The 21,084-nt window shown below is 30.2% G+C and overlaps 1 protein-coding gene across 1 annotated transcript in view; it reads left to right on the top strand.

Annotated features, from left to right (window-relative positions):
- Positions 1-528: 528 nt before the first annotated feature.
- The window catches only part of LOC131853647 (hydrocephalus-inducing protein homolog), a 39,547-nt gene continuing 18,991 nt past the window's right edge, over positions 529-21,084 (top strand). The window contains exons 1-45 of the mRNA XM_059204621.1: positions 529-624; positions 1,212-1,421; positions 1,888-2,086; positions 2,619-2,757; positions 2,848-2,972; positions 3,195-3,377; positions 3,609-3,817; positions 4,219-4,456; positions 5,152-5,356; positions 5,438-5,505; positions 5,591-5,811; positions 6,105-6,338; positions 6,592-6,713; positions 7,185-7,371; positions 7,886-8,035; positions 8,700-8,893; positions 9,197-9,462; positions 9,586-10,028; positions 10,226-10,411; positions 10,512-10,587; positions 10,655-11,466; positions 11,557-11,727; positions 12,335-12,517; positions 12,602-12,811; positions 12,890-13,029; positions 13,283-13,424; positions 13,686-13,903; positions 14,345-14,494; positions 14,780-14,865; positions 15,051-15,191; positions 15,268-15,474; positions 15,582-15,769; positions 15,866-16,098; positions 16,530-16,691; positions 16,792-16,841; positions 16,918-16,989; positions 17,603-17,802; positions 17,896-18,150; positions 18,233-18,343; positions 18,429-18,552; positions 18,876-19,041; positions 19,529-19,660; positions 19,733-19,856; positions 20,137-20,305; positions 20,728-20,954. Coding sequence (XP_059060604.1) covers positions 529-624; positions 1,212-1,421; positions 1,888-2,086; positions 2,619-2,757; positions 2,848-2,972; positions 3,195-3,377; positions 3,609-3,817; positions 4,219-4,456; positions 5,152-5,356; positions 5,438-5,505; positions 5,591-5,811; positions 6,105-6,338; positions 6,592-6,713; positions 7,185-7,371; positions 7,886-8,035; positions 8,700-8,893; positions 9,197-9,462; positions 9,586-10,028; positions 10,226-10,411; positions 10,512-10,587; positions 10,655-11,466; positions 11,557-11,727; positions 12,335-12,517; positions 12,602-12,811; positions 12,890-13,029; positions 13,283-13,424; positions 13,686-13,903; positions 14,345-14,494; positions 14,780-14,865; positions 15,051-15,191; positions 15,268-15,474; positions 15,582-15,769; positions 15,866-16,098; positions 16,530-16,691; positions 16,792-16,841; positions 16,918-16,989; positions 17,603-17,802; positions 17,896-18,150; positions 18,233-18,343; positions 18,429-18,552; positions 18,876-19,041; positions 19,529-19,660; positions 19,733-19,856; positions 20,137-20,305; positions 20,728-20,954 — 8,424 coding nt within the window. The remainder of the gene's footprint in view (positions 625-1,211; positions 1,422-1,887; positions 2,087-2,618; positions 2,758-2,847; positions 2,973-3,194; positions 3,378-3,608; positions 3,818-4,218; positions 4,457-5,151; positions 5,357-5,437; positions 5,506-5,590; positions 5,812-6,104; positions 6,339-6,591; positions 6,714-7,184; positions 7,372-7,885; positions 8,036-8,699; positions 8,894-9,196; positions 9,463-9,585; positions 10,029-10,225; positions 10,412-10,511; positions 10,588-10,654; positions 11,467-11,556; positions 11,728-12,334; positions 12,518-12,601; positions 12,812-12,889; positions 13,030-13,282; positions 13,425-13,685; positions 13,904-14,344; positions 14,495-14,779; positions 14,866-15,050; positions 15,192-15,267; positions 15,475-15,581; positions 15,770-15,865; positions 16,099-16,529; positions 16,692-16,791; positions 16,842-16,917; positions 16,990-17,602; positions 17,803-17,895; positions 18,151-18,232; positions 18,344-18,428; positions 18,553-18,875; positions 19,042-19,528; positions 19,661-19,732; positions 19,857-20,136; positions 20,306-20,727; positions 20,955-21,084) is intronic.

The raw sequence follows: 21,084 nt of genomic DNA, 5'->3' as shown, positions 1-21,084 counted from the left end.
TTGGTGGCATATTTCTGTTTTGATGCCTAAGCGTCATTAAATTTTTCTTCCAAAATAGATTCTTTTGTTCCAATATCTACGTGATTAACTGTTAGATTAAATTTATTAAAAATATAAGTATAATGTTACGAAATGCTATTTCGCTGAGGTTATGTACATGTATTATTATATAATTTCCTTTAGTTATTTTATTGTATTCTCCTTAGATAATTTTTGAAAATATATTTTTCGTAGTACCTAGTACTTTAAATTAATTCTTAAAATTTCCTGTAAACAAATGAGATATATAGGGTATCTTAAAACTAAAAGAATCAGAAGTCGGGAGTTGATTGGTAATATAAAATAAAAATTACTATAATTAAATTAAATGATTATTCCTCCTTGCAAATATTGCAATAAGTATAAATAAAATATCCAATGAATGTCAATCTAAGTTCTGACATGTTTTTGAATTTAGGTACTCTTACTAATTGACTTGTCTTGTAAGAAACAATAATCTGTCGAATCTAGCTTTTGGTTTGTTGTGTCATGGAAATATTACACAACTTTAAAAAAAATGGATATTTCAGTGCGGAACTTTATCATCTGCTGGCTAAGAAAAAGCTGTTGGAAGCTTCGCAAGAGGTTGCAGATTTAAAATATTCTTGCACTTTATAAAATGTTTCATGAGTCATTGTTATAAATTGTTAATGGCCCCATGGACATAAGTTATTTTTATGTAAAAATAAATTTAACTATACCCTATATATATTGAATCTCGCTATGTAAGCTAAAACATATATCACCAGTATAAGGAATGGTATACTACGAATAATACTCTACACCAAGTATTAGTAGTTCCTCTTATAAGGAATATCAGTGTCCTACAGTGGTACATTAATTGGCATAGACGGCTAGATAATTAGGTTCTTTAATAGCTATCTAAGACATAAATAAAACTATAGTTGATTTACGCAAACAAGTGTTTGTACCACGATCTAAAGATAGATTGTCGTACGTGTAAGCATACGTTTTTATAGAATTAGGCGCATTTAGCTATTCATGTATATGTAGCTATATACGACACTTGTAAGAAACATTACATTATTTTGATGAGAGGAATGTACGCATGATAATCTTGATTTTTTTACGTATACTATTCCATATTCGGAAGATAACATTAGAAACATAGATAAATATTAATATAATTTGACTTAATTTTATATTTACAGATAATTCCATCACAGTATGATAAAGAAATTCGAATGAATACATTAGACCGACTAAAAAATCTGAACAATATAGAGGTAGAGAATATCGTTAGTTATGATAAAAAACTAAACAAATCTGTACTCTTATTTACACCAAAAATAATTGTGTTTCAAAATTTTAAACCAAACGACAGGATTGTCGCTAAGTTTTCTATCAAAAATATAAGTAAGGTATGTTGTAAATATTTAAATAAAATATGTAGTTATAACGTTAATATCATAAGAAAGGTAGATAAGTACTGAATATATTATAATATAATAATTAGTGGTAAATAACATATCACTCGAAGTTTGCATTAGCCATGGTCACGTTTACACTAAAATACAGCGTGCGTGTTATGTATATTATGTATTTTTTGTGAGTGAACATACAATCAGATGACATAGAATCATATATATAATCATACATGAAATTTTATAGTCTTTAGGTATATATTTATGCATTGAATAATATATTATATATTTTAATTAAACGTTCCATTAAACCTAGTCTGTGACACTTAGCCTGACATGTTAATGATCTCTGCTTATTCAAGACTCTCAATCAAGTCATAAATTTCAACGAAACTATTAAAATTACTAGTAGACCTATAAACTTATTAGGATATGTGATTCAATAATACAATTATTTTCCCAGGCTCCAACATTCCTAAACATGGTGTATAAAGAGTCTTCATATTTCTTTATCAAGCCATGTGGTGGCCAGCTTCTGTCGCGCCTTGCTCCTGGTATTAGTGTGACCTTTGCGATAACATTTACGCCTGCTCAGTATGAAGATTACATTCATAGAGTAACTTTCTATACTGATTTAGATCAGTATGTATTACCATTGATAGGTAATAGAATTATTGTAGTATTTTGTGTATTATACTAATGTACTATGCCCCGGCTGTACTAATGATTCATTTTACAATTTATTGAACATATTGTTTTATATACCTATATACCTAATCGTTGTTCTGGTTTAATTGTTAACACAACACATAAATAAATAAAAAATAACAGACAACTAATATAAATACTTAGTTCTTTTTGTAATACATAGAAAACATCGACACCGATACAAACAATCATACTCATGAAAACAAATGTTTGCACCGTGCGAGGAATTGACCCTGCGACCATCGGAAATAAAGCGGTATGCTAAACAGTTAGACAACCGAGGCTGTCAAAAAAGAATTTGTAATCATTCTGAAGTGAGGCGCTGAAACGTATCTACATTCAGCGGATGATTTTTATATAAATGGTTAGTCCGTTTATATAAAAATCATCTGCTGAATGTTATAAATGTAAATAGACTATTATTATTTGAAATATAGGTACCTAAATAAACAATTATATAGCTTTAACGGCAATATTTTTTTACAGCTATGGGACCCAGACCTGTGTTTGATTTTCCTGACGAAATTTATGTACCAAAAATCCCGCTTAAAGTTGAAAATTTTATTTTAATGACTGTACATAACACTGGTACGGTATCTGCAGGCTTCACTTTGAACACCAAGTGGTAGGTATTCATATTATTGGACATAACTGTAACTAGTAGAACTATACTTTTTATGTTTATATTTGACATGTTATTGACATTTTTTTATAGCCCGTTTTCAGTACAACCTAAGTCTGCTTTCTTGAACCCTGGTCAAAAGATTGACATTAGAATCGGCTTCAAAACTATGAATCTTGGAAATACTCACGGATTTTTGTACGCTATATGTGAAACAGGTACTACTTAACTTTAACATACAACGAATTTGGAAATAAGTATATATATTCTAAATTTACACGATAAGTACTTTAATGTCTATTAGGAGTTTCTTAACAGTTCTTTTTTATTGACTTTATAGACTGCACTGACTGGGTAAAAATATTAATACAAAAACCTTAACGTTAATAAGCGGCTAGAATATCCTGCATGAATAAATGGTTTTTGATTTGATTTCATAGGAGAGAATTTCAAAATAAATGTATATGGAACTACACATACAGTGCCCATCGAGTTAGAGAAGCAAGTGGTTAGATTTCTAGACACGTACAATACGATGGTGCGTCAACAGACCTTTAAGATCACTAATAAATCAAATCATGTACTTACTTACATGTGTATGAAGAATGAATGTGTCTACAACGGTAATACTACTTATATTGTATTCGGATGTTGATTTGTAGGGTGGATTTTTTAGTAATGGGCTTTTTGTTCCTATTACTAACAATTTCTTCTTACTTCTAATTTATTATTTATGTGTATTCTATCATTAACACAGTTGCAACTCCCATTTTCATTGATTGGCTGTTTCAACCCAGGCGAGTCTTATAAAGTGTTATTATAAGTATAAGTACATTATTTAGAAGTTATTTCAGATTTTGAAGAAAAGGTAAAATTAGCAACGATCTTCTATAACGTCAAAGATAGTGAATCAGCAAAATCTACTAAATTAGTTCAATATGATGTCCTAAGTAGCGAAGAACATGAAAGAGTTTATACAAGAATATTTTTTGATGAAATACAAGCACTAGTTGCAGATGAAACTTTGGTTTTTCAAAATACACATTTTTCTATTACACCAATTGTAAGTACTAGATGTACTAGATGTTCACGAGTTCATCAACTTATTTGCCATTTCAATTAGATAAATTGAAATGGCAAATAAGTTGATGGATCTCCTGATGAAAAATGGTACTCATAATACCTAGTATTATTTGTGATCACATATTACATTACGACGTCTTTAGATATTCCCTGCGCATTGCCATTCCTGAGAACTAAAATATCATACCTTAGTACCCTGTAATTTCTACACCATATTTCAGCGTTTGAACAGGTATATAAACTACCTACAAAGCAAGTTGTTGTCACAATAACAGTAATATACCATAATACTGCTTAGGTGGATAAATGATCAATTAATTAAATTGACTTATAGCTACCTACATATATAGAAATATAAATATTATAATTTTATATTTACAGAAAGGCAAACTTTGGCCAAATAAAGTTACGGAAATAACAGTAATATTTTCGCCTAAACAAATAGGTGCATTTCAGTCGACGGTGTTTATAGATATCGATGGAGTCTTAGATCGTCTACCTCTACATATGGTTGGAACTTCACTCCCGCCTTCTATACAACTTAATTTAGAGACCTTAGATATGGATTGCGTTTATATCAACCATAAATATAATTATGAAATAGTGGCTGTGAATAAAGGTTATTTCATACCTATATCTTAATACTAGCTGTTCCGGGGTTACACCCGCATAAAATTTGTAGCCTATCTGTTATTCTAATGTATAAGCTATATTACTGTAAAGTTTTATTAAAATCCGTTCAGTAGTTTTTGGGCGAACTAGTAATAAACTTTTGCGTTTATTACTTTACGTTTAATACCTATTTTATCTTACTAATAAGTAAGATAAAATAGGTATTTATTGTGATTGAAAGTTTATTAGGGTGGTTCATCCATGTTTGTTAAATAGATAATACGTATAAGATGAATCATGAAAATTATACTTATGTGTAGCATGCTTTTTGACAGCAAATATTACGGTAAATATTTCCATTAGTTACTTTGATAGGTAGCGGTTTAACAGACTACCTCGCATTGGTGTTTGGGATTTGATACTTTCATAATAAACATTAGTATTCAAAGTATTTGTGTTGGTCGGGGTGTTGCTATGAACGGTAGTTTAGGGTTCGGTTTCATATTGGTGTTGGTTTTATTCTTCTATGTTTAGCAAAATGTAATATGTGTAAGATGTTATGTACATAAATATCAAATCTGAAAGGTGACATATATATGAACCTTATACTGAAACTATCGCTATAAACTGTATTCTATAAAAAAGATTGACAAAAATATAATTATTATTTTTATTATTAACACAATTTTTATACTATTTTAGGTCATATAAATGGTGTAATAATGTATAAAGAGGTACCGGTATTGTTTGGTAGTCACATAAAATGTACCCCCGAACTGCACTGTTTACGTCCAGGAGATAAAGAAATATTCGTGATCACCTTCAGCAACTCCAATCAGGGGCCTTACTTTGAAGAAATAAATTTCGTTATTCGTGATACTGATATCGTATTAAAGTTATATTTGAAGTAAGAAATAATAACTAAAAGATTTATGAAAAATTAATACATTAGAAGTAATCAATAGAATCAAATACTTTTCATTTTCAGGGGTGAAGTGATATATCCCTCGTTGATGTTCAGCGTACCTTGTTTAGACTTTGGTATGGTTAGTGTAGGTAAGCAATTCTTTTGATGAATTATATAAAAGTAAAAGTATCAGTATATGAAAATAATTTCTGACAAGTATTATTTGCGTACCAGGTGTACCTAAAATATTAAGATTAGATGTTATTAACGAGTCGATAGTTCATGTCAGTGCATCTGTGAAAATATCTTCTGATGGCCCAGAAATAAGTAGCATTACGCTAGCTGATTATGCTGTTACTAATCATCCGAAGCCAGAAATTCCTCAATGGCCTAGGGAGTTCAATATCGAACCTTGTAAGATAGATTTAGAACCTCAATCAAGAATAACCCTAAAGGTAAGAATGAAGTTATAGTAGCTCTTGTTTCTCTACCATTACCTACTTTATAAACGTTGCGCTAGTCTTGTTCACTAAAATACTATAGAATATTTGATCTTGTACCTTCGTGGCTTCTTTTTTTTTCACGTTTCTTTATGACTGCATAATAATAGATTAATTCACATAAAATAAATTGTTTCTGGATAATAACAATTTATTAATTATAATTACTAAATGATAAATATTAAATTACAAACCTAACAAATTAATACAAACAATTATGTTTGTTGTTCTTATCCTACTCTTTGCAGGTAACGCTAACTGCAAACTTGATTAGAGCTAATCAAACATCTCTTGAATTGGAATTAGAAAAGTCCGATAGTCCGCCAATAATTTTGCCAGTGTTATTCAACGCAATGGTTCCTGTGATAACTACTGCTCCAGAGATTAATTTACGAGCATGTTTCTTAGACTATCCGTATAAAAACGTAATCTCCATCACAGCCAATGAATTTTGGGGATATTTTACAATGGAAGAGCCAGAGGTAAACATTTCTAAACCTTTCTTTTATCTATGTACTAACATAACTAATAAAATCTAACGGACCGACTCATCATTGCTGACTCGATACTATAGAATCTATTTATGAACTAATTAGCATAATTTATGATAGATAAAAAGAACTTTCAAAAATTTATGCTCAAAGGGTGTATGACTTTCTACTATAAGCTTTCATGTTGAAACTATATAGAAACATAAATTTACCATTTCTGATAATACATTTTCTTTTCACTTAGGAACAATTGTCATTAGAAGTAGACGTCAGTGTAAAAGAAGGCTTTATAGAACCGAATGCTACTATACATCTTCCTTTAACTATAAAAACGAACGTGCTCGGTATTCAAGAGTACGAAATCCGGTACAAAATTGATATAAGCATGAATTTTATTCAAATAGGAACTGTATTTCATCATTCATCAAGCAAGGCGTTCCTTCATCACCATCCTCGGAAAAAAGTTATAAGGATTAAAATATATATATATATATATATTAAAGATAAGATTGCGATTTTAAACATACTGCTTTCAACTCGATGCCTTAAGAATAAAGATAGGAGATAGGTATGTGTTTGTGTAAGAGAGGTGTTTTAGTGGGAGTAACTTAAAGATGATGCAAGCGCTTAAGTTTGAATTTGAATTAAACTAAATATTTTTTAGCTTGTGTGTGAAGTACTAAAAGATGACAATAGTGATTAAGGTGATGAAACTATAATTCAATATCTCGATAGAAAGAGAGTACCTACCTACTTATTTTATTTTATTAATTAGCAGTTTAAGGAATCTGCTAGTTAATAAAATGACAATAGATCCTGTTACACATTATGTTTTAGATTACGGCTTTTTGGCATGACAAAGTCCATCGAAGTATGTCATATTACTGGATGTGGAGTACGACCCATTGTAACATGTTCGCCCATTGCACTGCATTGGGGTCAAGTGAAATTGTTGGCCAAATCACAAAAAAACTTAACGTTATGCAATGATTCTCCAGTTTACGTAAATTTCAAAGCTTCTCTGGTAAATACTATGAAGTCTTATAAATAGATATACGGCCTCGTAAACCTATTTAATACATTTAGAAATTTATTTTATGATTAAAGATGTAAATTTATTGTAGACTTGATTGGAAAACAATTGTTTAGATTTTTTTTATTTATGTATGTTGGTTTCTTTTTTACTTTTTTTCGAATTATTCTAAGGATGTAGGTCACAGCTGGTCTTTACACAGTTATGGGGGCAAGTGCAGATGGCACTTTAAACCTGCGGAAGAACTTATGTAGTTGAAACAAATCCTGTGTTGTTGATACGATTTTAGTTAGAGGGCACCGCTATGGGTGGAACCTCAGCACAGGCGGTCATAATTTCGATCCTCGTTTGAATCTGAGGAAGGACCGATCCGGAGGGTATTTGTCTGTTCGTCTATTATAGTTTAGCATATTTGACAAATATAGCTCTACAAAATTTTTAAGAATTATAGTATACATTATAGTTATAGTATAAGTTATATTTATTAAGATACTGTTATTCAAAGCTAAACAAGGACGAAAGGTGGCACATCGAACCAACTGAGGGTCATGTGGAACCTGAATCGGAGACTGACTTGGTTGTCACTGTATACCTACTAGACGCTGATACTTACACGAACAAAGCTGTACTGCAATTGGAGAAAGTTAAAGATATTGTTAGTATATCTTTTGATCTTGTTCTTTTTTACTAAGTACCATATACGGTTAATCTTTATTAAACATTATAATATAGAATTTCTTCATAGTAGTGGTCAGTCACATTTAAACTATACATGCATATTTATTTATATTTATATAACGTAGAGCCCGGGGCAACAACTAAAATAACACAATTTCAATAGAGACAGAAGGGCTGTAAAAGTCTGCGTACCACGCTAAATAGCCCTGAGGCCCCTCAGTCTCTATTATTTAAGACGCTATGCAACTTGCTTTGTAAGTTATATTCAGGTTTTAGGGTGCAGATTAGGTAGTCAAGTTACAGAATATGCTACCGGGCACCAGTAGGAACCATTTATATAGAGATAGTAGAGAGTAGTAGACGAATTTTACTCTAACAAACCTAACTTCAGTGGCAAATTCACTAGTAATTTCCGATTTCAAACGATAATGGTTTTCAGTGAGAACCGCGGACAGATCGATCTGACATGATACATCGTTAGCAATACAGTCTCTCACGATCCTCTTCTCATTCAATCCTGTAATATAATGAAGTATTTTGATTTATTAGATTATTACGAATACTTATATATATATATTATTTATTACTAGTACTTAAGTATATATTTACATTGAATAGTATAAAAGAAGTTCATTTTTCAGTTAGTGCCGTTGTCTGCAATGGGCGTCGGAACTAGTATTCTAGTTGGCGATTTACGGGATCGGATATTCCTTGGACGACATTTTACAAAAATTCCGCTACATTGCAAAGTGATTATGGAAAATTGTGGTACTCGCATGCATGCTTTGGAGTGGAGCGATCACTATAAAGCTCCTAAAACAAAACAGCACACAGCGTATGTTGAATATGTATATTTGTTTGTAATTTAATTATTATATATAATGTATCTAACTGTATCTAAAAAAATCTCACAAATCAAAGAGAATTAGAATTCTTATCGTAGGTAGGTATATTGCAACAGTGTACCCACGAAATTGCTACCGAATTGTAATGCTCCTTCTTTTTGTGTCAAATTTTTTGTACAGTAAATTGATTTATTATAAACCCCCTAATAGTTGAAATGGTCATAATGAAATCCTACTTTAGATACATGTAGAATTCCTAGAGAGGTTGGATGAAAATAATAATATGCTTTCAGCGGATTCTTTAATTTGGATCCCAAATCGTTCAAAATAGCTGCAGGAGAAAAAATAGAATTAACTATTACTGCTTTGTCGTACAAAGTGACAACCGTTAAGGAAATGTGGTATTTAGTCGGCAGTGTGGAGGGCATTAACAAGAAAGAGTTATTGTTAGAGTGTCAGATTGTAGCGGAATTCGTGGATCCAAAAATAGAAATTTCGTCTTCGGTCATAGAATTTCAGTATAATTACGGTCCATATAGTGAATATTATAAATTAACAGGTGATTTTGCTACTTTATAAAAGTGTATTTTGTTATATCATCAAAAATAATATATTAAAACTATATCTACCAACCAATACTATACTATTACTATTTGTTGAAATAAAATTCCATTTATTTCAGATATCGTAACAATAAAGAACGTTTCAAAGTTACCTTTAGATTTGGATATTAGCGTTAAACCACCTTTTGCTATAGTCCACAAACAATATACTTATAAGATAACACCAGAGGAAGAAAATATGTGTTGCTGCATACGTTACAATGAATGTGATTTGAATGTAACTACTATGCGTAATGAAATTGGTCCCCATCAATCTAAGATATTTATGGATTACTTAACTTTGAAACCTGTAGAACCTACACGTAAAGAACCATTACATTTTTTTGAAGATATTAATAAAATTAAAACGGCTTTTAATCTTACACATGTAGTAGAAGAACAATTAGAAGATCAAGATGTAATTAAAATACAGATACTGTTTGATACGACAAAACATTCGTCTTTGAAGTCAAAAGTTTATTATGATATTATGCGAATTAAGTTTAGAGGACACAAGAACAAAGTTAGTAGTATCACAAACAAATATAGTAGATATTGAATCTACTATATTAAAACAAATATAAGCTCCTGGTATAGTGTAGTATATTGAGATCGTGAATTTTTTCACATACTTTAACAATGTCTCTTGATATCCAATCATTAATGTGTTATTTGAGGTCTGTTTCTGTTACTGATTTTGATTTACATATTTTGTTTCAGGATGCTATAAAACTTGTAGGGAAAATAAACTATCCCAATATATTTGTTATGTCGCCTAGAATAGATTTTCAATGTGTTTTAAATGGAAGTCTCGAGAGTAAGACTATTAAAATCCAAAATATGACTCCACTTCTTGTGTGTTATAGATTTCAGTGGAAGAAATCTACAATTTCAATACCGTCTGCGGTATGTATATTTTGATTAAATGATGTTATCATTTAATAAAAACTATATTACATTAACTTACGACTTAATTATTATTATTATTTATTCTCTCCAAAAACAGCCTGAGATAAATAAAATACAATATACTAGCAATGTTGATGAATTTAAATCCTTAAGTAATGAAAATGAGCCCAGTGGTAAGTTACTTGATATTACATTAAATAAATACAAATTTATATTTCATCATTCGTCATATACTTTCAGTGAATGATTTGCATGAAATTTTGGCTTGTCGTACACCAGCGGGATCTACAGTTGGTAAAGCGGTAAATGAAGTTCCATTCCCAGAATTGGCATCACCTGTTCCTGGTCTTACTGCCGTGGAATCTTTAGTTTTAGAAGGCTCCGATTTTTCTTATGATATTAAAATGTCAAGAATTATCAAGAAAGTAGTGCCAATGATAGATGCTGATTATGAATCTGAGTTTGACTGGATATGTAAATTTAGTAAAATTAATGTGCCACACAAGATTGGTATCAATGATGTATTACAATTAACTCCTCATTGTGGTTTATTGAAGCCAAACGAAATTCAATATATCCATGTTATATTCAGACCGAAACAAACCATTCATATTCGAGCAATTCTTGAATGCGATGTTTTAGGAGGCCCTTCTGAAACAGTCACACTCGTTGGGCAAAGTTCAGATTTAATGTATAAAATGAATACAAGAAAACTTAATTTCAAAATTAGATCGTTCCACGAGTTTGCATCAGAACAATTAATTATAACAAATATAGCACAGTTACCATTTGAGTATAAAACCTATTTAAATGAACCAACATTAGAGAATGAACTTGAAGGTATTATAACAGATTTAATACCAGCAGAAAAAAAATTGGAACCGGAAGAAGTAATAGATATGAAAATTATTATGAGACCTGGTATAGTGGGATACTTTAATAGAATATTTTTGCTAGAGATAGGACATTTGCCTCATATTCCTATTGAAGTGTTTGGCTGGGGTGGAATTCCTCAGATATACTTGTCTCTTCCGCGACCAGAAATTACGAAGGTTAATTACATAATTTTATTTTTTCTACATATATTGTTTAACATCTTAAATAAACTAATGAACTCGTTCATATAGTAATATAAATTTTAGCTCAATCCAGAATACGGCTATCTAGCAATTCCAACTCTAACGACAGATTATTTGACAGCAGTTAGTGAATTGTTTATAAAGGGCCCGTCTGAACATTTAAATTCACCTCAAACTGACAAATGTTTCGAAGATCCTGACTTTCATCGAGATTGGCACATATGTTCATCTTCGGTAAAACCCTTTCTTATATTAGCATTCTATAGATGCAAGACAGTGCTATTTACGGGTCCAAATAATCCAAGAATCCAGTTCCTTTTCATAGCCGGCAAATTACTGTTTATTAATATAATTAATAAATATTAGTTATTTGTCAAATATTTTTTTGAATTATAATTTTGACACACATGTAATAAACATGTAATAAAGCATTTAAATTTACTAAAAATATTATATAAATAATTATACAGTTATTTTGTTGCATTGTTGCATCTTATCATAAATACAACTTTTCTCTAAATGAGTGTTTGCTCCCTGGACAAAATCACAACGAGCTACATCCATTTCTGCCGCAGCACACCGAATTCAGAGACACACACGCATTACTTGACACTTATTGCGTACAGTTGTTTATTTATTATTGTAACTGTTTGGTGTGTTTTTTTATATGTTACTTTCTTTATTTTTTAAGAATTATCTATCTATCCATCTATTTGATAACTTTGGTGATAAAAATATAATCATATCATTGCCTTGCCTTGCCTTTATCCCATTATATGGGGTCGGCGCAGTATATATCGAGATAATATATTATGTAACTCAGGTTTATTATTATTTATAGGATGGGTTTCCATCAGTTATGGATATAGATTTAGCAATAGAGAGGATGTTAGTAATAAATCACGTAAAATTGAAACCTGAAATATTAACTGCATATTCAACAAGTTCTAAAACGGGTCCAATACCAGGATTTTGTACTACACCATACGTTATTGACTACGGCGTAGTAATATCCGGCAGCACGGTAACATTAAATATTTTAAAGTATATTGAAAAAAATACTGCAAAATGAAGAATAATAATTTTTTTAAATACTCTTGTAATACAGGTACAATGTACATGCGAACTTATAAATTACGGACCAATTCCTACGAAATTACACTTTGCTAAAGGCACTCAATTTCCTACATGGCTAAGTGTTAAACTCTGTGGGAAACTATGTCCTGGTGAAACTGGAAAATTAGATGTTGTGTTTGCTCCAACTTCTAATGACTTTGCACTTTTGGAACAAAAAGTAGAAACAAGCTTTAATTTGGAGGTAACTAAATGAGAATATGATAATTATCTTATCATTGATTACGTTAGAATAATATTTTGTCTTATAATTCTTGTATAGGTACCATATGGCGTTACGATACCGATTCATATTAAAGCTTTATGTGCTGTACCATACTTGGTTTCTAACATATCAATTATAAATTTTGGTTCAGTGAGGTGCGGTGATAAAGTAATTTGTTCAATACCATTGAAAAATGTGTAAGTACATTCTAAACGTAAGTTCTAACAATGAAAGAATAATAATAATATTTTGACATACATATAGTTGCTGTATTATCTACAGCAAATTATTATTAGAGACAAGTATTACTAGATATTTTAGATTTACTTCACCACTTGACTAATAAATATAACGAGTAGTAGGTACGTACTTGCGCCCCTATTCACAATATATTATACTTGAATTTGTTTTTGTCGCTCTTAGCATAATGTAATAACATAATTATCTTAGGGGAAAACCAACATGTATTTGGTATGTTACATTGCGACTAGGAGTATCTGGGACCAATCCAATGATGGTGTTAGATAATTCAGGAAAGTATGAACCTGGAGAAGGAGGTTGGCTAAGTATTGCTTTTAAACCTACCATGGAGGTTAGTGAAAAATGTTTATTTTGATGATATTGAATTTATTTATGGAAATGTGAGCGATTCTGATAGCACTACACATGAAAGAATAAGCTCTTGAATATAGTCAGAGAAGTTACGATTCTTCATAGCTTTGTATTTAGGTATATGCTATTTAGTCTATTAATTTTTTTTCAACTATAAATAGATAATGTTGAGAACTTTAAATACCCATTTTAGTTTCAACTACATATACTACTGGACTCACTACCGTTTCCAACATTACAGATGATGTATGAAGGTCTTTTGATATTTAGATTTCACATGAATCCCAATAGAATGACGATACCTGTATATGGACAAGGCATTTTGCCCCAAGTACATATAATTGGGCCGAATGTATATTTTCCTCCGACACTACCTTGGGCAGAAACTGCAGACATTTACTTTGGTCTGACGAACCCCTGTCCGTTTCCGATTGAACTAGTATTTGCGCATAGTGATGAGTAAGTTAAATTATAATATGGTTCTAAAGAAAAATAAAACATATAATGGTCTATTGTAGCACAGATAACATAATTGATTTTAGTGATCTAAGAGAGATATACATGTATATGTTAGATAATATGTAAATTTAGAAATCATAAATTGAATGCCACTTTAACGTTTTCTTTTTTATTATCTTCTTTAACTTCATCAAGCATAAATGGAAAGAATATTACACAAAAAAATGTAAAACGTACTTATTGAAGATCTATGGTAATATGGGTAGTACAAGTTAAAAAAAATATGCGTATAAGTGCAGGGATTGTTGTTAAAGTATTTTACCTGTATTTGCATATAAAAAATTTATAAAAATTCAAATATAATTAAAATATACAGTAAAAAGAATGTAGTACATATTATTCAATGTCTTTCCTTGTTCATGATTCCCTGACGGCTTGCAGAAAATGGAAAGAAGAAGACGAGGTGTATCAATTATTATTTAAATATTACAATAAACCAGAAGAAATGTTAGTTCCTGCTATTCGACCAGGTGCTGGACTACCACATGAAATTATGAATTTCTACAGACAATTCACAGAATGTGTTAAAAAGTAAGTTAAGCAACAACGGCAACGTCAAATTTTAAATAAAGCGTTTGTATGAAACAATGAAACAAATGTTTAGTACCACTATGTAATATTTATACCAATACCAACTTTTGTATTTATAAAATGCCAATTCCATAACATTTTAGGGCCTTGGATGAGGAATCAGCGGCAATGAAAGCGACGAATGCTCGGTCTGCAGCCACAGCTAAGTATGACTGTTTACATCAGTTTTATTACATTTACACGTTATGTTTCAGATTTAATACGAGTACATATTGTATCTTACAGAAAATCGAGGAGCCCAAAAAATATTACAAAGTCTACCGTTGCCAGTTCACCTAAAAAATTTCGGACAGAAGCAGAAATATTTGTAGGTTAGTCATTCCTAAATATTGATTAATAATTTATTAAATAATAAATTGAATAAGTATGTTTCTCTACTCTAGTTCATATTAAATTACTGTTTCTGTATCGGGACAGCACCTAGAGCTATATATAAATGTTATGTATTTTAATTACATTATAATCGAATAAACTGGTTATGATTTCTAAATTACAGACCAAATGAATACTATGAAAGAAAATCAAGCTGATCCTTTGAAAGAGTGCTTACATTTGTTTGATCATATATCAACTGAAACAGATATTGATAAACATTTAAAGGGCTTACTGGTATTTGTACATGGATCTCCTAGTGAAGGTGCTTAAATATTTTATTATTAAATTTGTAATTATGTAGGTATTTTTAAATTTCCTACACATCAATTGAATTACAGAAATACAGTGTCAAGAAATTGCATATTCCATTGGCAAAAAGCTAGGAATTCTTGTAATTAATATAGATTTATGTATTGTGGAGGCACTGTGTGCAAGTAATTGTCCTGCGAAAATGACACTGTTGAGTGCGATTAATGATATGTATGATACGTCAAGAAAACCAGTCAATAAAACAGATTCTGATGAAAATGAAGTAGATAGTGAAGGTATGCATATAACATAAATAATGAAGTTAATAATAATAACGATTTCATAAGATAAGAATAATAATTTGCAACAAAAAAATTATCAGGTCAAATTTATTTAATTATAGAACTTTTTGGGGATACTGAAGATGAATTTGACATTATTCTAAAGAAAATGGAATATCTGGCCAACAATAAGAATGTTGTAACACCACGTTCGAAAGTTAGCGAGAAGAAAAAGAAAAGGTCGCCTACTTCATCAGTCAATTCACACAGCGGTTTAGGAGCTATTGGATCTTCAACAATGTTTCATATGGTCTTACTTTTTCGATATTTAAATAATCGAAGCGATTTACTTTTTATATAAAATAAAAAATTGATAAGAATCTTAATCGTTAATTGTATGTTACAGGATTTGATTCAGGAGCTTCTTACAGATTACTTTAGTCATATTAAATTTACCCGAGGTTTCATAGTAGACTCATTAACAAGTATTGTTTTCAAAAACCCGTCTTTAACACTGACTACGATACTTAAATGTAAACGCAATATATGGAACATACATCTTATTCTATGTCATTTAGATTTTTATAAGTGGGCACAAGCCTATGAAGAAAATCATAGAGAAAATGACGTAGTAGACGAGTAAGTTAACCTAATATTTATTTCTTTATTTTTTTTATTATAATAGAATTCTTATATTAATTTGTCATCAAAGACTACTTAATACCTAAGTATAGTCATCTGAAATTCTGGATTAAATGTATTTGCTTTTATATTTTTAAATGAATTATCAAAAAGTAAAATGTGAGTATGTAAAGTAGTACTTAACCTACTTATTTAATTAAATCATGTCAATTTCAAAGGGTGCATTTGGCGTTTTACTTCGACTACTCCAATGAGAGAAACGTATGTCTTAGATGTCTATATATATACCTAATTTTGCAATCTATTGAACTAGAAGGTGAAAATAATATACTCGTGTTATCAAATATTTATGTTCTATGTCATATCATATATCATTATAAGCTGGATTCTATTTATGGATAAAATTGATTAAACATTTACAATTGCAGAAATGCGTCGAAGGTATACGATGAATCGGAAATAGAGCATATTGTGCAGTCTTTTGAAACTATGGATGACGAGGAATATGAACAGTCACCTGTAGAACTAAAGTCTATTTATATAGCCTATGGATTAGAAAGGAGACGTAAGAAATATTGTGAAAAAAAGGGGTATAGATATATCTTTATTTTAATATGTGTAGATTATCCATGCTATATATACATGTCCATTTAATATTATTACTAACTTTATAATCTATTATATTTGTAGGTATACAAGTGAAATTATAAAGAATGATAAAACGAAAGGTTGTGAATTGAGTTAAAATGTTGTATATGTTAATTCTAATGTTTTTATATTCAGGAAAGTTTTACTTCTATGTATTTGAATTTACAGACCGGAGTAAGTCGTTATTAACAGTCGATGCATCAGAATCAAAGAAAAAAATGAAAAAGGATGATACCAGAGGTATTTTTTATGCTTAAAAGACTGCGTCCTGTTTTGGAGTGGAGTTAGAAAGACAGAACGTAAAATAATAACTAGATTGATGTGATTGTCACATGATCTTAACTAGTACTACTGTATGTTATGTCGACTTTACATTCACGTAGTATGTGCATATAAAGTTGACCAAGCGAGCATAACCCTGTTCTTCCCCTATTGTTACAGTTTTATTTTCTGTGTCAAATTCTTGATTTGATTTATACATTAGCGTATAATTTTATAAAAATATTTGTTGTTCTCTTACTATATATATATATATATATATATATTGTTTATCGATCAACATTTTTACCTTACATTGTAAGAGTTGTATCTATTATTTACATAATGTATTTGTGTATCTAAAAAGGTAAAATTATGCTAATAAATAACTAAGAGCTGTTGAAAAGAACGCGGGACGGAGGGAGCGGCGGAAGATGGGATTGAATAAGATGTTTAATATGCTATCACTCTAACATTAAAAAATAAAAAAAAATAGCAAAGATGATTATAAAAACTTATAAAATATTTTATTAAATGTTTGAGTAAATAGTAGTAGTAGGTAGTAGTAGTTAAGATTAAATTTTATTATTTTTAGCTAAGCCGACCAGCGAATATTTGATAATGAATACAAAATATAATGACTATATAAAAAATACATTTGAAAGTCTCATAAACATTGCAAATAATTGGGTTGTAGAAGAATGTGATATGGGTATGCCTCTGTACGGGTTCAATGGTCAAGTGGTAGGAGCATCGCAAAAGAAAGCAAAGAAAAAATCTGAAGTGCAAATTCAGGTGATGTAACAGACATTCAGTGGTGTGATTTAAATAATAATAAGGTATAAATTCTAATAATAAGGTGATTAATGGTAACATTTTTTTATTTAGATTTCAGATGTTAGTTTCACTGAACGTGGATTCCCACTTACAATTGTAATGTGCCCCTGCCCTAACTATAAAAAGGCTTTGATAAGTATCTTTGGCAAGTCAAAAGTAGTCCAGGACGCACTAAAAAAGGAAGAAGAATATGATATTCTGAAATGTCCTGTTAATAGGAAAGAATTTACTGTATTGTTACCGAAAACGTTTCCTAATTTACAACACGAGGAGCCTTTGCAATGGCGTTATCTGGATGAATTTCCGGTAGAAATAATAATTGTTAAAATGTATATACATATGTATAAATTTAATTTCTATTTCTACTATTTATTTCGGTTTATTTTAGATAAAGAAATGTGAATGCAATCAACTTACAGACTTTAATTTATTAGACGATTCGACACAGGACAACGTTTTGAATATTTTATCCAAGTGGCATTGCACATGTGGTAAGAAGGTACTATAAAAAATTCACATACCGTTATACAAATCTCACATATCTAAATCAAAGTTATAAAATAAGCAATGAAAATCTGTAATAGGTAACATCTTCTCAAACGTCAACAAGTGGAATTCCATCTACATCACTTGAGAAGATGACTGGAGAAGATAGTGAAGCTGACGCATTATGTCCTTTGCCCCTTCGCAGTGTGAAATCAATGACAGGTACTTATTATAATATTTAATAAAACAGATTAGATAAAAAATACCACGGGGGATATGGTGACCTATTATATTTACATAATAAGAAATTCAGAACAAGTTGACTGTCTGAATAAAGGCTTACTTACGAACTTGAGCTTGAAACGAAAAAGTATTTATTCATGTAACATATTTAAGCCTCTTATAGAATTGTTTTTTAATCCTACCCATATTCTAACATACCTCGCTGGTCTTTGTTTGTAACGTATAACTCAAACTGCATTATTAACAAGTCATAAGGTTTAGGTACAGTGTTCGTTATTAGAATAGATTTGGTTTCGTTGCAGTGACTAGCAGTCGTTTAGTGTTGCAACCTGGTGATCTGGTGCGATGCAAATATTCATTCAGTCCACAAACAGAAGGAAATTTTTGTCTGAAGCGGTTTGTGGAAGTTAGCGGATGGCCCGAATCAAGATGCCACATTAATGTTATCGGCATTTGTGATATACCGAAGTATCTATCTATTTATAATACTTTAACATTACTGCCAAAATTTGTTATCAAAAATATAGTTTCTAATATCAATGTTAATTTTTGTACGTGACGCTACATCTAAGCTAAAATCGCGCCTTTTTTTATTATATCGAAGAAATATCAAATATAACAAAATTAAAGTCTTTATTTTTAGAGGGTTACTGTTTTTTTTACTACGATATTGGCAAACAAGCATATGGCCCATCCAATTGTAAATGGTAAACGTACAGTGATGTTTTAGAAAAAATATTAAAAAGAAACGTACACTATTGTCTATCTTTTTTTTATAGGAGCTATAAGATTTCAAGGACTGTTATAAAAGCTGTGTATTTGATTTAACAAATACGAATAGAGTTAGTTATAGTTAATAATAGTTAGTTCTAAAGTATTCAAAGAGGCCATATTAGCCTCAACGTTGTAAAGATATGGATGAATAATATGGCTTATTATATTATTTTATTTATAGGTTAGACAGTCGCCCAAAAAAAATGTTCGTAAATTTCATAAGGCGAACAATGGAAGATAATGTTTATAAAAATACATATTTGGACGATCGGAAGCTGTTTGAATTTGGACCAATATTTGTTGGTGCTAACAGGTATAAAATTACTGGTGTTAATAGCCAACATGAAAGGTAGTGCTTAACTAATTAGAAATAATGTAATTTCAGGATATATGAAGAGGAATATACTATAAATCTAAAAAATTCTTCACTGATAACCACTGATGTTGAAATAGCATTTTTAGAAGATACTAGTGTTTTTCATATTGATAAAACTTTTATCAAATTAGAGGTCAGTGTGTAGAAATGAGTGTTTGTCAATATTTAATATTTTTATCAATATTAAATCTCAATTAAGAGTATTGACATAGTATTTACGGGTTATACATATTCATTCCTTGCATTTGTATATTTTGAATTTAAAAATACGATTAACATAAAAAGACAATACACCTAATGTTGTTATGTATTATTAAAACCATATAAAGCTATGTATATTGAACTTAGAAGATATCTATGTTGTTGGGTGTTTGCTGAATATTTTTTTAAAGTTATATTATATTCGTTCAAAGCCTGGTTGTCGAGGAAAATTAACTATATCAGCTGCTCCTGCTGACGTGGGTATTTATAATAGTGTACTACTGCTTTGTATCAAGGATAATCCCGAGCTTGTCACTATTAATGTTGCATGCAGCGGAGTTTTACCAGTTGTGGAAATTTTGCCAGTAACAAAAATTATCGGTAAGCTTTGAAGTAAAGAATATTTTATATATAAATATTTCGTTTTTTTTATTATCGAGTAAACGAGAGCTAAAGTTGTGTCGCAAATGGGATAATAAACACAAAGTGGTGAATATTATGATTAGGTATACATATATGTATATATATAACGTAATAATAAGTATTGTACATATAATATTAATTACATAAAATATATGTACCTATATTTTAAATTTGTCTTATGCCAATAGGACTTTCTTACTAACGGGCTGCAAGTTACTACGAATAATATTATTGCTAATAATATATATGAATTGAGAATAAGAGTAAAAAATAAGGTAAAATAAAAAGTCCTTACTTTTTATTTTACTTTATTTTCTACCGGGTGTGAAGTGAACTGCAATTATATATTTTAGTATAAGATTTGATTGTAATATTTTTAGATTATGGAAAGTTGCTTCTTTATCGTCGAGAGGATGATAGATTTATCGTAAAGAACGATTCAATTTTGCCCATAATGTGGAAAATTCGAAATGCCGAAGATTTCGTAGAAGATTTTATAATCTCTCAAACATCGGGAATTGTATCACGTTATGATAACCAAGTTGTACCCATGACGTACATTGCTTGTAGAGTTGGTATCATACAGAATAAGATATTGATCATCGATGTATGTCAACTATTTTACTTATTTTACTGTTTCAATATTAATTTGTATAACAACTAGTTTGACACGCATTTCCTTCCAGTAATTTATATGGTGTCGACCTGAATCAATAGGTATTATATAAAAACGTCTA

Source organism: Achroia grisella, unplaced genomic scaffold (assembly GCF_030625045.1).
Source record: "Achroia grisella isolate CSIRO2021 unplaced genomic scaffold, CSIRO_AGI_Agris_v1 utg903, whole genome shotgun sequence".
Taxonomy (NCBI): Eukaryota; Metazoa; Arthropoda; class Insecta; order Lepidoptera; family Pyralidae; genus Achroia; species Achroia grisella.
The sequence above is the reverse complement of the archived record's forward strand: the minus strand, read 5'-3'. Positions and strand labels throughout refer to the sequence as shown.